The 19884-nt window shown below is 39.3% G+C and overlaps 1 protein-coding gene across 7 annotated transcripts in view; it reads left to right on the top strand.

Moving 5' to 3' along the window:
- Nucleotides 1–19884, top strand: part of LOC134353772 (receptor-type tyrosine-protein phosphatase eta-like) — a 299381-nt gene that overhangs the window by 94936 nt on the left and 184561 nt on the right. For 4 of the 7 annotated variants that reach the window (XR_010019675.1, XM_063062129.1, XM_063062130.1 and 1 more), the window contains exons 3-5: nucleotides 12418–12675; nucleotides 14237–14359; nucleotides 19559–19681. The exons of 2 other annotated variants lie outside the window; for them this stretch is intronic. Coding sequence is in view for 4 of the 5 variants with exons in the window: in XM_063062129.1 (XP_062918199.1) it covers nucleotides 12418–12675; nucleotides 14237–14359; nucleotides 19559–19681 (504 nt within the window). In the remaining variant the exon portion in view is untranslated. The remainder of the gene's footprint in view (nucleotides 1–12417; nucleotides 12676–14236; nucleotides 14360–19558; nucleotides 19682–19884) is intronic. One more of the 7 variants, XM_063062128.1, reaches the window with a different exon arrangement.

Here is a 19884-nt window from a genome sequence, read left to right as displayed (position 1 = left end):
TGCTTTCCACAAATCACCTTGCACTGAAAGTCGCTGTACATCATTTGGATAATGTTTACAATTTTTTAGGGAAATCTGTATCTTCTTAAAATTTTCCAGAGTGTTTCTTGGTGGATACTGTCAAATGCTTTTTCGAAGTCCACAAATAGTACATAAAGATTGCTGTTCCACTCTGCAGATTGTTCGAGAATTTGTCTTAGTACAAATATATGGTCTATGCAAGATCGACCTTTTCTAAAGCCAGCTTGTTCTTTCCAGATGATATCTTCCATAACCTCTGAGAGCTGATTTAACAAGGTGCGACTGAAAACTTTGCTTGTAATTGAGAGGAGTGTAACACCTCTCCAGTTATTGCATATACTTAAATCTCCTTTCTTTGGCAGTTTTACAATAAGTCCAGTTTTCCACTCCTCGGGCATTTCTTCACTCTTCCAGATGGTGTTAAAGATTTGACACAGCACACGGCACATTTCTCTGCCACCTCCCTTAAGCATTTCTGCACTTATCTCATCTTCTCCAGGTGCCTTTCCTGATTTCATTTTCTTGATGGCTTGTTGGACTTCTTCAACTGTAGGTGGTTCCGTGGAGATATCGAGGTTTTCATTACTCTCACAAATCTCAGGGGTTTCTTGAGGTGTTGATCTATTCAAAACTGCTTCAACATGTTCTTTCCATCTGGTGGTAATTCCTTTCTCGTTTTGATAATATTGTCATCCTTTGCTTTTAGAGCGATATCATGGTTATTTCCATAGTTCTCCTTCATGCATTTGGTTATTTTGTATAATCTCATATCCATATTTTTCGCAGCTTCTTCAGCTTTTGAGGCAAGTATCTCAAAATACTGTCGCTTGTCCTTTCTGCAGCTTCGTTTAACATCCTTGTCATTCTTGGCATATTCAGCAGCAAGTGTCTCCTTCAGGTGACGGGAAGTTGTACTCAGCATCCTTTTCTTAGTTTCTTTCCTTTTCGTTATCTTCATCCAGGTTGTCTCACTAATCCATTCTTCTTTCAGTTTCTTTTGGTATCCCAGGATCTCTTTACTAGTCTTCTTCATCACATTATTAAAGTCATGGATTGTCATGTCGGTATCTTTGCCAAGTATGCTAAATCTGTTTGTAAGTTTAAGTGTAAATTTTCTCTGTATCTCGAAGTTTTGAAGTTTGCTGGAATGGAAGCACTCAGCCTCTGCCTAAGCCCATTCTCACTTTCCTCAATTTTAGTTTCACTTTTGCTACAAGGAGATGGTGATCGCTGCCAGCGTCTCTAGCCTTTTTACCTGAACATCATTGAGTGATATTGATAATGATATGGTCAATCTGACTCTCTGTTTTCCCATCTGGAGATTTCCACGTGAGTTTATGGATATCTCTATGCTGGAAGATGGTGCCTCCTACTGTAAGATGGTTCATTTCACAAACATCGCAAAGTCTTTCACCATTGTCATTCATGACTCCTACACCATGCCTTCCAATAGTACTTTCGTGATTGCTGTTTTCACTCCCAACTCTTGCATTAAGGTCCCCCATTATAATGAGCACATCCTGTTTCAAGATCTTTTCCACAGCAGCTTGAAGGCTGTTGTAAAACTCATCTTTACTTTCTTCTTCCGCATCCTCAGTAGGTGCATATACCACAATTATGAACAGTTTAGCAAACTTAGAGTTTAAGCGAACATACAGGAGTCTTTCATAGATGGAGTTCTGTTCTAATAAGGCCCTCTAGGCATCCTTGTCCACGATGAGTGCCACATTTTGCAAATGGTGGTTGTCCTTGCAGCCTGACCATATGATTGTATCGCCAGATGCTAGGGGTCGCTTTCCAGAATCTGTCCAATGTGTTTCTTGTATTCCAAGCAGCTGCAGTTGGTACTTATGCATCTCTTTGATAGTCTGTGCAAGCTTTCCAGTTTGGTATAAAGTTCGAACATTCCAGCATCCAATATGGATAGTTTCTTTGGGTGAAAGAAGATTAGCTCTCAGTCCGGAGATGTCCTGGTGGCTTTGATCTCCGTCCATCATAATTCTTGGCCCCAGTTCTGCATCACTCCTCTCACCGGCATCAATAAATTTCCTTGTTTCGGTTTCTGTAACGGTAGAGATTTTACAGGGTGGGGTTGCTGGCCCTACGCCCAACTCCCAACCTGGAGGACCAGGTGCTGTATTCGTCTGGCCCTTCACCTTGAACCTGCCCAGCAAGATTGAACCTACCAGGGACTGAAGTCCCAGCTGGTATAACTCCCAGAATCATTAAGGCACACAAACCTCCCCACCACGATAAGGTTCATGTTCAGGGGGATATTATTATAATCAGAATTATGGAATCAGGCAGCATAAATCTTGATAGAGTGGTAATATGCCCTCCTGACAGTAGGTATAGCACCAATTAAGAGTTTACTTGTTCTCCTTGGTTGATGACCCTGAGTATGAACAAAGAATGTTGGAGGTGAGAGCTGTTGGAGTGAATGTCACAAATGGCTTCTGTTTGGAAACGGCAAATAAGCCTTGAATGGTTTTGCTGCAGTGCTGCTGATGGGCATATACCACATATATTGATATGTATTGTTGATGGAAGAAAACATCTTGCATTGGTGTTTAATTTGCAACTCCTATTTTCTTCTATCCACAAAAATCAACCTCTGTTTACTGTCTCCTAAGAACTCCCACAGAGCCAGTGGCCATTTCTGTGACAGCCTCAAGCGACAGTGCCATATCCCTCAACTTAGGAAGACCTTTCAATATGAGGGTTAACCAGTATAATTTCAGCATTACATACAGGACTGCCAATAGTTCTGGTGTTCCCTAAATTGAAAGTTCAAGTTCAAGTTTTTTGTCGAATCTTCACCTTAGTTCACAAACGTTCAACACCATTCGAAGTGACATAATCGGTGTGCATTTGATTGTTGTTCCTTCTTCTATCGTTTAACGGCGAGTGGCAGTCCAACATAAAGGTGCATTACTGCCAGCAACTGGACTGTGCTTTCCTGAGATCTTCCAAACATAAAACTGAATAAACTGTCATTAAATGCTGCATGAACTTATCGCATTTTGAGTATTGGTGAACGAGGAGGATGACCTGAAATTCTGTGCCAGCTCAAGGATCATCAACAACCATCGGGGTGGTCTCTCCTTCTCTGCAGCCTATCAGGGTTTGGAGGGACAAAAATAATCCAGGGCAAAATGAAAGACACTAAAATTATGATGACCATGTCACTGGCTAGGTCATTTTCTGCAACTCTTCATCAATATAATCAAAGTGAAGATCTTAAACAATTCATGACAATGCTCCAAGTGGATAACATGTTTGTGTGGTTGGCTTGCTTCGTGCATTTGAGGATTATGATTAAGTACCAAAGAGGAAATAAAGAAGGAAAGTAGAGAGAATGATTGAATGTGATTGTCATGATTTATTGGGTCTCTGGTAGATGGCATTAAAATGTTTACAAATTGACTGGATATAACTTGATGATAGAATGTGATTGGAATGACATGGATTGATGTGCTGTCAATCTCAGAGAGCTTGATGTGCAGAAAAGTATGAGGCTTTATGAGTTTGCTGTTATTCTCTACATTTCATTAATACTTACAGAACCAAACCCTGAGAATAATGTAACTATTGCAAATTACAACACCACTTCAGTTAGTCTGAGCAGTGACAGATCAATCAAGGACAAGCCTGAGTACACCTATGAGGGGACACTGAATGGAACTCTCTCAACCATGGTGACTGATGATGAATCAATTACTGTGACACAACTGGATCCTGGAACTAAATACAATTTTAGCATCTCCACAAGTGGCTGCTGTTAATACTTTATCAGATTCAGTCAATGTCTCCTCCACGACAGGTAAGAAAAGGTTGACATGGAATTTGTGTCAATGGGAGTTCCAACTTGACAAAGCCAGCAAGATAAAGTGGGAGTGAGCCCTGTAAATAATGAATGAATTGAAAGGATTGTTTAAATTTCATTTTTCATGATGAATATAGTCTTTTAGCTATGCAAAATTGAATGTTGTCACATTTCAACAATATAATCAGCTGGAAAGGGCTGTATTCTTTTCATCTCTCCCATGTTAAGGGGAATATTATTACAATGTGAATGATAGAATCAGGCAGCATAAATCTTGATAGATAGTAATACGCTCTCCTGACAGTAGATATAGCACCAATTAAGAGTTTATTTGTTCTCCTTGGTTGACAAACCTGAGTATTTACAAAGGATGTTGGAGGTGAGAGTTGTTGGAGTGAATGTCACAAGTGCCTTCTGAATTTGGAAATAGTAAATAAGCCTTGAATGGTTTTGCTGCAGTGTTGCTAATGGGCACATACCACATTTATTGATATATATTGTTGATGGAAATTGACAATGTGTTTAATTTGTTTAATTTGCTACCTCTGTTTTCTTCTATCTGCAAAAATCAACCTTCATTTACTGTCTTCTAAGAGTTCCCGGAAAGCTAGGAACCATTTGTGTGACAGCTGGGTATGAACAAAGAATGTTAGAGTTGTAAGCTCTTGGAGTGAATATCACAAGTTGCTTCAGAATTTGGAAATTGGAAATTGAGTTTGTTCCTTCTATGTACTATCGTTTAACGGCGATTGGCAGTGCATCTTCAAGGTGCATTACCTACACCAACTGGATTGTGCTTTCCTGATAACTTCCAAACATAAAACTGAATCCTGTGTCATTAAATTCTCCAAGAACTAATCACACTTAGCAGTAGCACTGCACCAAATGGATGCCTTGTAAGTCCTTGCCAGTTCGGAAAACATAATGAACCATCGGGGTGATCTCTACTTCTCTGCAGCCTATCAGGGATCCATCGGGACAACAATATTCCAGCATTCATTGAACAGGGCAAAATGACTGACACTGAAATAAGGAAGACCATATCACTGGCTAGGTTATTTGCTGCAACTCATAATCAAGATAATCAAAATGTAGGCATTAAAGAATGCAGGACAGTCCTCTAAGTGAATACCCTGATGTGTTAGTAGGCTTGTTTAGCACATTTGAGGATTATGATTAAGTACCAGTGAGGAAATAAAGAAGCAAAGTGAGAGAATTAGTCAATGTGGTTGTCATGATTTATTGGTCTCTGGTAGATGGTATTATAATGTTTACAGATAGACTGGATATAACTTGCTGATGGAAAGTGATTGGAATGACATGGATTGATGTGCTGTCAGTTTCAGAGATCTTGAATTGCAGAGGCTTTATGAGATTGCTGTTATTCTCTACATCTCATTAATACTTACATAACCAAACCCTGAGAACAATGTAACAAATGCAAATTACAATACCACTTCAGTTAGTCTGATTAGTGACAGATCAATCGAGCACAAGCCTGAGATCACCTATGAAGGGACATTGAATGGAACTCTCTCAACAAGGATAACTGATGATGAATCAATTGCTGTGACACAACTGGATCCTAGAACTGAGTACAATTTTAGTATCACCAGAATGGCGGCTGATAATATGTTAACAGATCTGATCAATGTCGCCTCTATGACAGGTAAGAAAATGTTGCCATAGAATTTCTTTCAATGGGAGATCCTTCTTGACTAAGCGAGCTAGATAAAGCTGGAGTAAGACCTTTTTTAGATGATCCAAGCTCAGAAAGTACAGTGAACACAATGAAAGGATAGTTTAGGTTTTATTTTTCATGAAGAAAATAGTCTTTCACCTATGCAAATTGAATGTTGTCACATTCCAAAGTTGTAATCAGCTGGAAAGGATTCGGTTTTCATTTCAGCTCTTTCATGCTAAGGGGGATAATATTACAATCTGAATCATGGAATCAGGCAGCATAAATCTTGATAGAGTGATTATACGCCCTCCTGACAGTTGTTATAGCACCAATCAATAGTTTATTTTTTCTCCTTGGTTGAGGTCCCTGAGTGTGGGCAAAGAATGTTAGAGTTGTGAGCTGTTGGATTGAATGTCACCAGTAGCTTCTGAGTCTGGAAATAGTAAATAAGACTTGAAAAGTTTTGCTGCAATGTTGCCGATAGGCACATACTGCCTATATTGATATATGTTGTTGATTGAAGTCGAAAACGTGTACACGTGGTTCATTTGCTATCTCTCTTTTCTTTCATCCATTTAAATCAACCTCTATTTATTTTCTTCTCAGAGTAACCACCAAACCAGTAGCCATTTCTGTGACAGCATTAACCAACAGTGCCATATCTCTCAATTTAGGAAGACCTTTGAACATGAGGGTTAACCAGTATAATTTCAGCATTACATACAGTGCTCACAATAGTTCTGGTGTTCTCTTAGTTGAAAGTTCAAGTTCAAGTTGTTCATCTACCATTGATGTTAGCTCACAAACATTTGTCACCCTTCGGGGTGACATAATCAGTGCGCAATTAAGTGTTGTTAATTCTCCTATCTTTTAACGGCGATTGGCAGTCCAACTTAAAGGTGCATTACCACCAGCAGCTGGACTGTGCTTTCCTGATATCTTCCAAACATGGAACTCAATCCAGTGTCGTTAAATGCTGCAAGAACTTATCGCACTTTAGAGTATCGCTGAACCAACAGGATGCCCTGTAATTCCTTGTCAACTTGAAGAACATCACCAACCATCAGGTTGCTCTCTCCTGCGCTGCAGCCCATCAGGTTGTGTAGGCACAAAAATATTCTAGAATCGATTGACCAGGGCAAAATGACCGACACTGAAATAAGGAAGACCATGTCACTGTCTAGGTCATTTGCTGCAGCTCATAATCGAGATAATCCAAATGAAGAACTAAAACAAGTGCAGGACAGTGCTCCAAGTGAATACCCTGATGTGTTTGTCGGCTTGTTTAGTGCTTTTGAGGATTATGATGAATCACCACTGAGGAAATAAAGACGGGAGGTTGAGAGAATGATTGAATGAGGCTGTCATTATTTACTGGGTATCTTTTGGATGGCATTAAAATATTTACAGTTGGATTGGATATAACTTGCTGATGGGAAGTGATTGGAATGACATGGATTGATAAGCTGTCAATTTCAGAGATCTTGAAGTGCAGAAAGATATGAGGCATTATGAGATTGCTGTTATTTTCTACATCTCATTAATACTTACAGAACCAAACCCTGAGAACAATGTAACAATTGCAAATTACAACACCACTTCAGTTAGTCTGAGCAGTGACAAATCAATCGAGCACAAGCCTGAGTACACCTATGAGGGGACACTGAATGGAACTCTTTCAACAAGGATGACTGATGATAAATCAATTACTGCGACACAACTGGATCCTGCAACTAAATACAATTTTAGCATCTCCACAATGGCTGCTGTTGATACATTATCAGATTCGGTCAATATCTCCTGTACGACAGGTAAGAAAATGTTGCCGAGGAATTTATTTCAATGTGAGTTCCTCCTTGACTAAGCCAGCTAGATAAAGCTGGAGCGAGACCCTTTTTAGATGATCCAAGCTCGGAAAGTACAGTGAACGCAATGAAAGGATAGTTTAGATATCATTTTTCATGAAGAAAATAATTTTTTAGCGATGCAAATTGAAGGTTTCAACATAGAAATGATGTAATCAGCTGGAGAGGTCTCTTTTTTTTCATCTCTTTCCTGCTAAGGGAGATATTATTACAATTGGAATTATGGAATCAGGTAGTATAAATCTTGGTAGGGTGATTATACGCCCTCCTGACATTTGTTATAGCGCCAATTCATAATTTATTTGCGCTCCTTTGTTGTCGACCTTGAGTTATGGACAAAGAATGTTGGAGTTGTGAGCTGTTGGAGTGAATGTCACAAGTGGCGTCTGAATTTGGAAATAGTAAATAAGCCTTGAAGGGTTTTGCTGCAGTGTTGCAAAAGGGCACATACCGCATATATTGAGATATATATTGTTGATGGAACTTGAAACTATGCATAGGTGTTTTGTTTGCTTCCTCTGGTTTCTTTTATCCGTTTAAATAAACCTCCATTTAGTGTCTTCCAAGAGTAACCACCAGGCGAGCAGCCATTTCTGTGATAGCATTAACCAACAGTGCCATATCCCTCAACTTAGAAAGACCTTTGAACATGAGGGTTAAACAGTATAATTTCAGCATTACATACAGTACTAACAAAAGTTCTGGTGTTCCCTAATGTGAAAGTTCAGGTTCAAGTTGTTCATCAGACCTTCACATTACTTCACAGACATTCCTCACCATTGGAGGGGACATAATCAGTACATAATTGAATTTGTTCCTTCTATCGTTTAACGGCGATTGACAGTGCATCGTAAAGCTGCATTACCGCCAGCAACTGGATTGTGCTTCCTGATATCTTCCAAACATAAAGCGGACTCCAGAGTCATTAAATGCTCCATCAACTAATCGGACTTAGGAGTAGCACAACACCAAGTGGATGTCTAGTCATTCCTTGCAGTACAGAGAATATCAACCACCGTCGCTGTGATCTCTACTTCTCTGCAGCCTATCAGGGATTCGTAGGGATAACAATATTCCCACGTTGATAGATCAGGACAAAATGTCCGACACTGAAATAAGGAAGACAATGTTAATGGCTAGGTTATTTGCTGCAACTCATAAACAAGCTAATCAATATGTAGACATCTAAGAGTGCAGGACAGTGCTCCAAATGAATACTCTGATGTGTTGGTAGGTTTGTTTAGCACATTTGAGGATTATGATTAAGTACCATTGAGGGAATAAAGAAGGAAAGTGAGAGAATTAGTGAATGTGGTTGTCATGATTTATTGGCCTCTGGTAGATAGCATTATAATGTTTACAGATAGACTGGATATAACTTGCTGGTGGAAAGTGATTAGTATGACATGGATTGATGTGCCATCAATTTCAGAGATTTTAAAGTGCAGGAAAGTATGAGGCTTTTTGAGATTGCTGTTATTCTCTACATCTCATTAATACTTACAGAACCAAACCCTGAGAACAATGTAACAAATGCAAATTACAACACCACTTCAGTTCGTCTGAGCATCTCCACAATGGCGGCTGATAATACATTAATAGATCTGGTCAATGTCACCTCTACGACAAGTAAGAAAATGTTGCCATAGAATTTGTTTCAATGGGAGATCCTCCTTGACGATGTCAACAAGACACACCTGGAGTAAGACCTTTTTTCGATGATCCTAGGTCATAAAATACAGTGAATATAATGAAAGGATTGTTTAAATTTCATTTTACATGATGAAAATGGTCTTTTAGCTATGCAAATTGAATGTTGTCACATTTCAACGACATGATCAGCTAGAAAGGCCTGTATTCTTTTTATCTCTTTCATGTTAAGGGGAATATTATTACAATGTGAATTATGGAATCAGGCAGCATAAATCTTGATAGAGCGGTAATATGCCCTCCTGACAGTAGGTATAGCACCAATTAAGAGTTCACTTGTTCTCCTTGGTTGACGAACCTGAGTATGGACAAAGAATGTTGGAGGTGAGAGCTGTTGGAGTAAATGTCACAAGTGGCTTCTGAGTTCGGAAACAGCAAATAAGCCTCGAATGGTTTTGCTGCAGTGCTGCTGATGGGCGTATACCACATATATTGATATGTATTGTTGATGGAAGAAAACAACTTGCATTGGTGTTCAATTTGCAATTTCTATTTTCTTCTATCCACAAAAATCAGCCTCCATTTACTGTCTCCTAAGAACTCCCACAAAGCTAGTGGCCATTTCTGTGACAGCCTCAAGCGACAGTGCTAGATCCCTCAACTTAGGAAGATCTTTCAATATGAGGGCTAGCCAGTATAATTTCAGCATTACATACAGGATTGCCAACAGTTCCGGTGTTCCCCAAATAGAATGTTCAGAATCAAGTTCTTCGTCGAACCTTGACCTTAGTTTACAAACGTCCGTCACCATTTGAGGTGACATAATCGGTGCGCAGTTGATTGGTTTTCCTTTTTGTATCTTTTAATGGTGAGTGGCAGTCCAACTGAAAGGTGCATTACTGCCCCCAACTGGATTGTGCTTCCCAAATAACTTCCAAACATAAAACTGAATCCAGTGTCATTAAAGGTTCCAAGAACTTATCGCACTTCAGACAAGCACTGAACAAATTGGATGTCCTGTAATTCCTTGCCAGTTCGAAGAACATTAACAACCATCAGGGTGCTCTCTATCTCTCTGCAGCCCATGAGGAATTCGTAGGGACAACAATATTCCAGCGTTGATTGATCAGGACAAAATGACCGACAATGAAATAAGGAAGACCGTATCACTGGCTAGGTCATTTGCTGCAACTCATAATCAAGATAATCTAAATGAGGAGATTAAGCAGTGCAGGACAGTACTCCAAGTGAATACCCTGATGTGTTGGTAGGCTTGTTTAGTACATTTGAGGATTATGTTTAAGTACCATTCAGGAAATAAAGAAGGGAAGTTGAGCGAGTGATTGAATGTCGTTGTCATGATTTATTGGGTCTCTGGTAGATGGCACTGAAATGTTTACAGATGTGCTGGATATAACTTGCTGATGGAAAGTCATGGGAATGACATGGATTGATGTGCTGTCAATTTCAGAGATCTTGAAGTGCAGAAAAGTATGAGGCTTTGTGACATTGCTGTTATTCTCTACATCTTATTAATACTTACAGAGGCAAACCCTGTGAACAATGTAACAATTGCAAATTACAACACCACTTCAGTTAGTCTGAGCAGTGACAGATCAATCGAGCACAAGCCTGAGTACACCTATGAGGTGACACTGAATGGAACTCTCTCAACAAGGATGACTGATGATGGATCAATTACTGCGACACAACTTGATCCTGCAACTGAATACAATTATAATACCTCCACAATGGTGGCTGATAACACATCAGCAGATCTGGTCAATGTCTCTACTACGAAAGGTAAGAAAAAGTTGCCATGGAATTTCTTTCATCTGGAGCGCCTTCTTGAACAAACCAGCAAGATAAAGCTGGACTCAGCCCTTTTTAGATGAACCAAGATCAGAAAACATAGTGAATGAAATGGAACGATTGTTTAAGTTTTATTTTTCATGAAGAAAATAGTCTTTTACCTATGCAAATTGAATGTTGTCACATTCCAAAGTTGTAATCAGCTGGAAAGGTTTCAGTTTTCATTTCACCTCTTTCATGCTAAGGGGGATATTATTACAATCTGAATTATGGAATCAGGCAGCATAAGTCTTGATAGAGTGATTTTACGCCCTCCTGAAGGTTGTTATAGCACCAATTAATAGTTTATTTTTTCTCCTTGGTTGAGGTCCCTGAGTGTGGGCAAAGAATGTTAGAGTTGTGAGCTGTTGGAGTGAATGTCACCAGTAGCTTCTGAGTCTGGAAATAGTAAATAAGACTTGAAAAGTTTTGCTGCAGTGTTGCCGATAGGCACATACTGCCTATATTGATATATATTGTTGATTGAAGTTGAAAACATGCACAGGTGTTTCATTTGCTATCTCTCTTTTTTTTTAATCCATTTAAATCAACCTCTGTTTACTTTCTTCTTAGAGTAACCACCAAGCGAGTAGCCATTTCTGTGACAGCCTTAACCAACAGTGCCATATCTCTCAACTTAGGAAGACCTTTGAACATGTGGGTTAACCAGTATAATTTCAGCATTACATACAGTGCTCACAATAGTTCTGGTGTTCTCTTAGTTGAAAGTTCAAGTGCAAGTTGTTCGTCTACACTTGATGTTAGTTCACAAATGCTTGTCACCATTTGGGGTGACATAATCAGTGGGCAATTAACTGTTGTTAATTCTCCTATCTTTTAACGGCAATTGGCAGTCCAACTTAAAGGTGCATTACCACCAGCAGCTGGACTCTGCTTTCCTGATATCTTCCAAACATGGAACTGAATCCAGTGTTGTTAAATGCTGCAAGAACTTATCGCACTTTAGAGTATCGCTGAACCAACAGGATGCCCTGTAATTCCTTGTCAACTTGAAGAACATCACCAACCATCAGGTTGCTCTCTCCTGCGCTGCAGCCCATCAGGTTGTGTAGGCACAAAAATATTCTAGAATCGATTGACCAGGGCAAAATGACCGACACTGAAATAAGGAAGACCATGTCACTGTCTAGGTCATTTGCTGCAGCTCATAATCGAGATAATCCAAATGAAGAACTAAAACAAGTGCAGGACAGTGCTCCAAGTGAATACCCTGATGTGTTTGTCAGCGTGTTTAGGGCTTTTAAGGATTATGATGAATCACCACTGAGGAAATAAAGACGGGAGGGTGAGAGAATGTTTGAATGTGGCTGTCATGATTTACTGGGTATCTATTAGATGGCATTAAAATGTTTACAGTTGGATTGGATATAACTTGCTGATGGGAAGTGATTGGAATGACATGGATTGATACGCTATCAATTTCAGAGATCTTGAAGTGCAGAAAGATATGAGGCATTATGAGATTGCAGTTATTTTCAACATCTCATTAATACTTACAGAACCAACCCCTGAGAACAATGTAACAACTGCAAATTACAACACCACTTCAGTTAGTCTGAGCAGTGACAGATCAATCGAGCTCAAGTCTGAGTACATCCATGAGGTGACACTGAATGGAACTCTTTCAACAAGGATGACTTATGATGAATCAATTACTGTGACACAACTGGATCCTGGAACTAAATACAATTTTAGCACCTCCACAATAGCTGCTGTTGATACATTATCAGATTCAGTCAATATCTCCTCTATGACAGGTAAGAAAATGTTGCTATGGAATTTGTTTCAATGGGAGTTCCTCCTTGACTAAGCCAGCAAGATAAAGCTGGAGTGAGACCCTTTTTAGATGATCCAAGTTCGGAAAGTACAGTTAACGCAATGAAAGGATAGTTTAGATACTCATTTTTCATGAAGAAAATACTTCTTTAGCTATGCAAATCGAATGTTTCAACATTCAAATAATGTAATCAGCTGGAGAGGTCTCTATTTTTTTTTATCTCTTTCCTGCTAAGGGAGATATTATTACAATCGGAATTATGGAATCAGGCAGCATAAATCTTGGAAGGGTGATTATACGCCCTCCTGACATTTAGTATAGCACCAATTAAGAGTTCATTTGTTCTCCTTGGTTGATAAACCTGAGTATTTACAAAGGATGTTGGAGTTGAGAGTTGTTGGAGTGAATGTCACAAGTGGCTTCTGAATTTGGAAATAGTAAATAAGCCTTGAAGGGTTTTGCTGCATTGTTGCAAAAGGGCACATACCGCATATATTGAGATATATATGGTTGATAGAAGTTGAAAACGTGCATAGGTGTTTCATTTGCTTCTTCTGGTTTCTTACATCCATTTAAATAAACCTCCATTTACTGTCTTCTATGAGTAACCACCAAGCAAGTAGCCGTTTCTGTGACAGCCTTAACCAACAGTGCCATATCCCTCAACTTAGAAGACCTTTGAACATGAGGGTTAACCAGTATAATTTCAGCATTACATACAGTACTAACAAAAGTTCTGCTGTTCCCTAAAATGAAAGTTCAGGTTCAAGTTGTTCGTCAAGCCTTCACATTACTTCACAGACATTCCTCACGATTGGGGGGGTCATAATCAGTGCCTAATTGAGTTTGTTCCTTCTATTGTTTAACGACAATTGACAGTGCATCCTAAAGGTGCATTACTGCCACCAACTGGATTGTGCTTCCTGGTATTTTCCAAACATAAAACTGAATCCAGAGTCATTAAATGCTCCATCAACTAATCGGACTTAGGAGTAGTACGACACCAAGTGGATGTCTAGTCATTCCTTGCAGTAGAGAGAATATCAACCACCGTCGCTGTGCTCTCTACTTCTCTGCAGCCTATCAGGGATTCGTAGGGATAACAATATTCCCACGTTGATAGATCAGGACAAAATGTCCGACACTGAAATAAGGAAGACAATGTTAATGGCTAGGTTATTTGCTGCAACTCATAAACAAGCTAATCAATATGTAGACATCTAAGAGTGCAGGACAGTGCTCCAAGTGAATACTCTAATGTGTTGGTAGGTTTGTTTAGCACATTTGAGGATTCTGATTAAGTACCATTGAAGGAATATAGAAGGAAAGTTAGAGAATTAGTGAGTGTGGTTGTCATGATTTATTGGCCTCTGGTAGATGGCATTATAATGTTTACAGATAGACTGGATATAACTTGCTGATGGAAAGTGATTGGTATGACATGGATTGATGTGCCGTCAATTTCAGAGATTTTAAAGTGCAGGAAAGTATGAGGCTTTATGAGATTGCTGTTATTCTCTACATCTCATTACTACTTACAGAACCAAACCCTGAGAACAATGTAACAGATGCAAATTACAACACCACTTCAGTTAGTCTGAGCATCTCCACAATGGCGGCTGATAATACATTAATAGATCTGGTCAATGTCACCTCTACGACAGGTAAGAAAATGTTGCCACAGAATTTATTTTGATGGGAGATCCTCCTTGACCAAACCAGCAAGATACAGCTGGAGTAAGAACTTTTTTTAGATGATCCAATGTCATAAAATACAGTGAATATAATGAAAGGATTGTTTAAATTTCATTTTACATGATGAAAATGGTCTTTTAGCTATGCAAATTGAATATTGTCACATTCCAACAAGGTAATCAGCCGAAAAGGCCTGTTTTCTTTTCAGCTCTTTCAATCTAAGGGGGATATTATTACAATGTGAATTATGGAATCAGGCAGCATAAATCTTGATAGAGCGGTAATATGCCCTCCTGACAGTAGGTATAGCACCAATTAAGAGTTCACTTGTTCTCCTTGGTTGACGAACCTGAGTATGGACAAAGAATGTTGGAGGTGAGAGCTGTTGGAGTGAATGTCACAAGTGGCTTCTGAGGTTGGAAACAGCAAATAAGCCTCGAATGGTTTTGCTGCAGTGCTGCTGATGGGCATATACCACATATATTGATATGTATTGTTGATGGAAGAAAACAACTTGCATTGGTGTTCAATTTGCAATTTCTATTCTCTTCTATCCACAAAAATCAACCTCCATTTACTGTCTCCTAAGAACTCCCACAAAGCTAGTGGCCATTTCTGTGACAGCCTCAAGCGACAGTGCTATATCCCTCAACTTAGGAAGACCTTTCAATATGAGGGCTAGCCAGTATAATTTCAGCATTACATACAGGATTGCCAACAGTTCCGGTGTTCCCCAAATAGAAAGTTCAGGATCAAGTTCTTCGTCGAACCTTCAACTTAGTTTACAAACGTCCGCTACCATTCGAGGTGACATAATCGGTGCGCAGTTGATTGGTGTTCCTTCTTCTATCTTTAAACGGTGAGTGGCAGTCCAACTGAAAGGTGCATTACTGCCCCCAAATGGATTGTGCTTCCCAAATAACTTTCAAACATAAAACTGAATCCAGTGTCATTAAAGGTTCCAAGAACTTATCGCACTTCAGACAAGCACTGAACAAATTGGATGTCCTGTAATTCCTTGCCAGTTCGAAGAACATCAACAACCATCGGGGTGCTCTCTATCTCTCTGCAGCCCATGAGGAATTCGTAGGGACAACTATATCCCAGCGTTGATTGATCAGGACAAAATGACCGACAATGAAATAAGGAAGACCGTATCACTGGCTAGGTCATTTGCTGCAACTCATAATCAAGATAATCTAAATGAGGAGATTAAGCAGTGCAGGACAGTACTCCAAGTGAATACCCTGATGTGTTGGTAGGCTTGTTTAGTACATTTGAGGATTATGTTTAAGTACCATTCAGGAAATAAAGAAGGGAAGTTGAGCGAGTGATTGAATGTCGTTGTCATGATTTATTGGGTCTCTGGTAGATGGCACTGAAATGTTTACAGATGTGCTGGATATAACTTGCTGATGGAAAGTCATGGGAATGACATGGATTGATGTGCTGTCAATTTCAGAGATCTTGAAGTGCAGAAAAGTATGAGGCTTTGTGACATTGCTGTTATTCTCTACATCTCATTAATACTTACAGAGGAAAACCCTGTGAACAATGTAACAATTGCAAATTACAACACCACTTCAGTTAGTCTGAGCAGTGACAGATCAATCGAGCACAAGCCTGAGTACACCTATGAGGTGACACTGAATGGAACTCTCTCAACAAGGATGACTGATGATGGATCAATTACTGCGACACAACTGGATCCTGCAACTGAATACAATTATAATACCTCCACAATGGTGGCTGATAACACATCAGCAGATCTGCTCAATGTCTCTACTACAACAGGTAAGAAAAAGTTACCATGGAATTTCTTTCATCTGGAGCGCCTTCTTGAACAAACCAGCAAGATAAAGGTGGACTCAGACCTTTTGAGATGAACCAAGGTCAGAAAATACAGTGAATGAAATGGAACGATTGTTTAAGTTTTATTTTTCATGAAGAAAATAGTCTTTTACCTATGCAAATTGAATGTTGTCACATTCCAAAGTTGTAATCAGCTGGAAAGGTTTCAGTTTTCATTTCACCTCTTTCATGCCAAGGGGGATATTATTACAATCTGAATTATGGAATCAGGCAGCATAAATCTTGATAGAGTGATTTTACGCCCTCCTGACAGTTGTTATAGCACCAATTAATAGTTTATTTTTTCTCCTTGGTTGAGGTCCCTGAGTGTGGGCAAAGAATGTTAGAGTTGTGAGCTGTTGGAGTGAATGTCACCAGTAGCTTCTGAGTCTGAAAATAGTAAATAAGACTTGAAAAGTTTTGCTGCAGTGTTGCCGATAGGCACATACTGCCTATGTTGATATATATTGTTGATTGAAGTTGAAAACATGCACAGGTGTTTCATTTGCTATCTCTCTTTTCTTTTATCCATTTAAATCAACCTCTATTTACTTTCTTCTCAGAGTAACCACCAAGCGAGTAGCCATTTCTGTGACAGCCTTAACCAACAGTGCCATATCTCTCAACTTAGGAAGACCTTTGAACATGAGGGTTAACCAGTATAATTTCAGCATTACATACAGTGCTCACAATAGTTCTGGTGTTCTTTTAATTGAAACTTCAAGTTCAAGTTGTTCTTCTACCCTTGATTTTAGTTCACCCTTCGGGGTGACATATTCAGTGGGCAATTAACTGTTGTTAATTCTCCTATCTTTTAACGGCGATTGGCAGTCCAACTTAAAGGTGCATTACCACCAGCAGCTGGACTCTGCTTTCCTGATATCTTCCAAACATGGAACTGAATCCAGTGTTGTTAAATGCTGCAAGAACTTATCGCACTTTAGAGTATCGCTGAACCAACAGGATGTCCTGTAATTCCTTGTCAACTCGAAGAACATCACCAACCATCAGGTTGCTCTCTCCTGCGCTGCAGCCCATCAGGTTGTGTAGGCACAAAAATATTCCAGAATCGATTGACCAGGGCAAAATGACCGACACTGAAATAAGGAAGACCATGTCACTGTCTAGGTCGTTTGCTGCAACTCATAATCGAGATAATCCAAGCGAAGACCTAAAACAAGTGCAGGACAGTGCTCCAAGTGAATACCCTGATGTGTTTGTCAGCGTGTTTAGGGCTTTTGAGGATTATGATAAATCACCACTGAGGAAATAAAGACGGGAGGTTGAGAGAATGTTTGAATGTGGCTGTCATGATTTACTGGGTATCTATTAGATGGCATTAAAATGTTTACAGTTGGATTGGATATAACTTGCTGATGGGAAGTGATTGGAATGACATGGATTGATACGCTGTCAATTTCAGAGATCTTGAAGTGCAGAAAGATATGAGGCATTATGAGATTGCTGTTATTTTCTACATCTCATTAATACTTACAGAACTAACCCCTGAGAACAATGTAACAACTGCAAATTACAACACCACTTCAGCTAGTCTGAGCAGTGACAGATCAATTGAGCACAAGTCTGAGTACACCTATGAGGTGACACTGAATGGAACTCTTTCAACAAGGTTGACTGATGATAAATCAATTACTGTGACACAACTGGATCCTGGAACTAAAGACAATTTTAGCACCTCCACAATAGCTGCTGTTGATACATTATCAGATTCAGTCAATATCTCCTCTACGACCGGTAAGAAAATGTTGCCATGGATTTGTTTCAATGGGAGTTCCTCCTTGACTAAGCCAGCTAGATAAAGCTGGAGTGAGACCCTTTTTAGATGATCCAAGTTCGGAAAGTACAATTAACGCAATGGAAGGATAGTTTAGATATCATTTTTCATGAAGAAAATACTTCTTTAGCTATGCAAATCGAATGTTTCAACATTCAAATGATGTAATCAGCTGCAGAGGTCTCTGATTTTTTTTCATCTCTTTCCTGCTAAGGGAGATATTATTACAATCGGAATTATGGAATCAGGCAGCATAAATCTTGGTAGGGTGATTATACGCCCTCCTGACATTTGTTATAGCGCCAATTCATAATTTATTTGCGCTCCTTGGTTGTCGACCTTGAGTTATGGACAAAGAATGTTGGAGTTGTGAGCTGTTGGAGTGAATGTCACAAGTGGCGTCTGAATTTGGAAATAGTAAATAAGCCATGAAGGGTTTTGCTGCAGTGTTGCAAAAGGGCACATACCGCATATATTGAGATATATATTGTTGATGGAAGTTGAAAATATGCATAGGTGTTTTGTTTGCTTCCTCTGGTTTCTTTTATCTGTTTAAATAAACCTCCATTTAGTGTCTTCCAAAACTAACCACCAGGCGAGCAGCCATTTCTCTGGCAGCATTAACCAACTGTGCCATATCCCTCAACTTAAAAAGACCTTTGAACATGAGGGTTAACCAGTATAATTTCAGCATTACATACAGTACTAACAAAAGTTCTGCTGTTCCCTAAAATGAAAGTTCAGGTTCAAGTTGTTCGTCAAACCTTCACATTACTTCACAGACATTCCTCACGATTGGAGGGGACATAATCAGTACATAATTGAGTTTGTTCCTTCTATCGTTTAACGGCGATTGACAGTGCATCCTAAAAGTGCATTACCGCCATCAACTGGATTGTGCTTCCTGATATCTTCCAAACATAAAGCGGACTCCATAGTCATTAAATGCTCCATCAACTAATTGGACTTAGGAGTAGTACGACACCAAGTGGATGTCTAGTCATTCCTTGCAGTAGAGAGAATATCAACCACCGTCGCTGTGCTCTCTACTTCTCTGCAGCCTATCAGGGATTCGTAGGGATAACAATATTCCCACGTTGATAGATCAGGACAAAATGTCCGACACTGAAATAAGGAAGACAATGTCAATGGCTAGGTTATTTGCTGCAACTCATAAACAAGCTAATCAATATGTAGACATCTAAGAGTGCAGGACAGTGCTCCAAGTGAATACTCTAATGTGTTGGTAGGTTTGTTTAGCACATTTGAGGATTCTGATTAAGTACCATTGAAGGAATATAGAAGGAAAGTTAGAGAATTAGTGAGTGTGGTTGTCATGATTTATTGGCCTCTGGTAGATGGCATTATAATGTTTACAGATAGACTGGATATAACTTGCTGATGGAAAGTGATTGGTATGACATGGATTGATGTGCCGTCAATTTCAGAGATTTTAAAGTGCAGGAAAGTATGAGGCTTTATGAGATTGCTGTTATTCTCTACATCTCATTAATACTTACAGAACCAAACCCTGAGAACAATGTAACAGATGCAAATTACAACACCACTTCAGTTAGTCTGAGCATCTCCACAATGGCGGCTGATAATACATTAATAGATCTGGTCAATGTCACCTCTACGACAGGTAAGAAAATGTTGCCACAGAATTTATTTTGATGGGAGATCCTCCTTGACCAAACCAGCAAGATACAGCTGGAGTAAGACCTTTTTTTAGATGATCCAATGTCATAAAATACAGTGAATATAATGAAAGGATTGTTCCAATTTCATTTTACATGATGTAAATGGTCTTTTAGCTATGCAAATTGAATATTGTCACATTCCAAC

This window comes from Mobula hypostoma, chromosome 11 (assembly GCF_963921235.1).
Source record: "Mobula hypostoma chromosome 11, sMobHyp1.1, whole genome shotgun sequence".
NCBI classification, from domain to species: domain Eukaryota; kingdom Metazoa; phylum Chordata; class Chondrichthyes; order Myliobatiformes; family Myliobatidae; genus Mobula; species Mobula hypostoma.
Note: the sequence above shows the minus strand (reverse complement) of the source record. Positions and strands in the feature narration are given on the sequence as shown.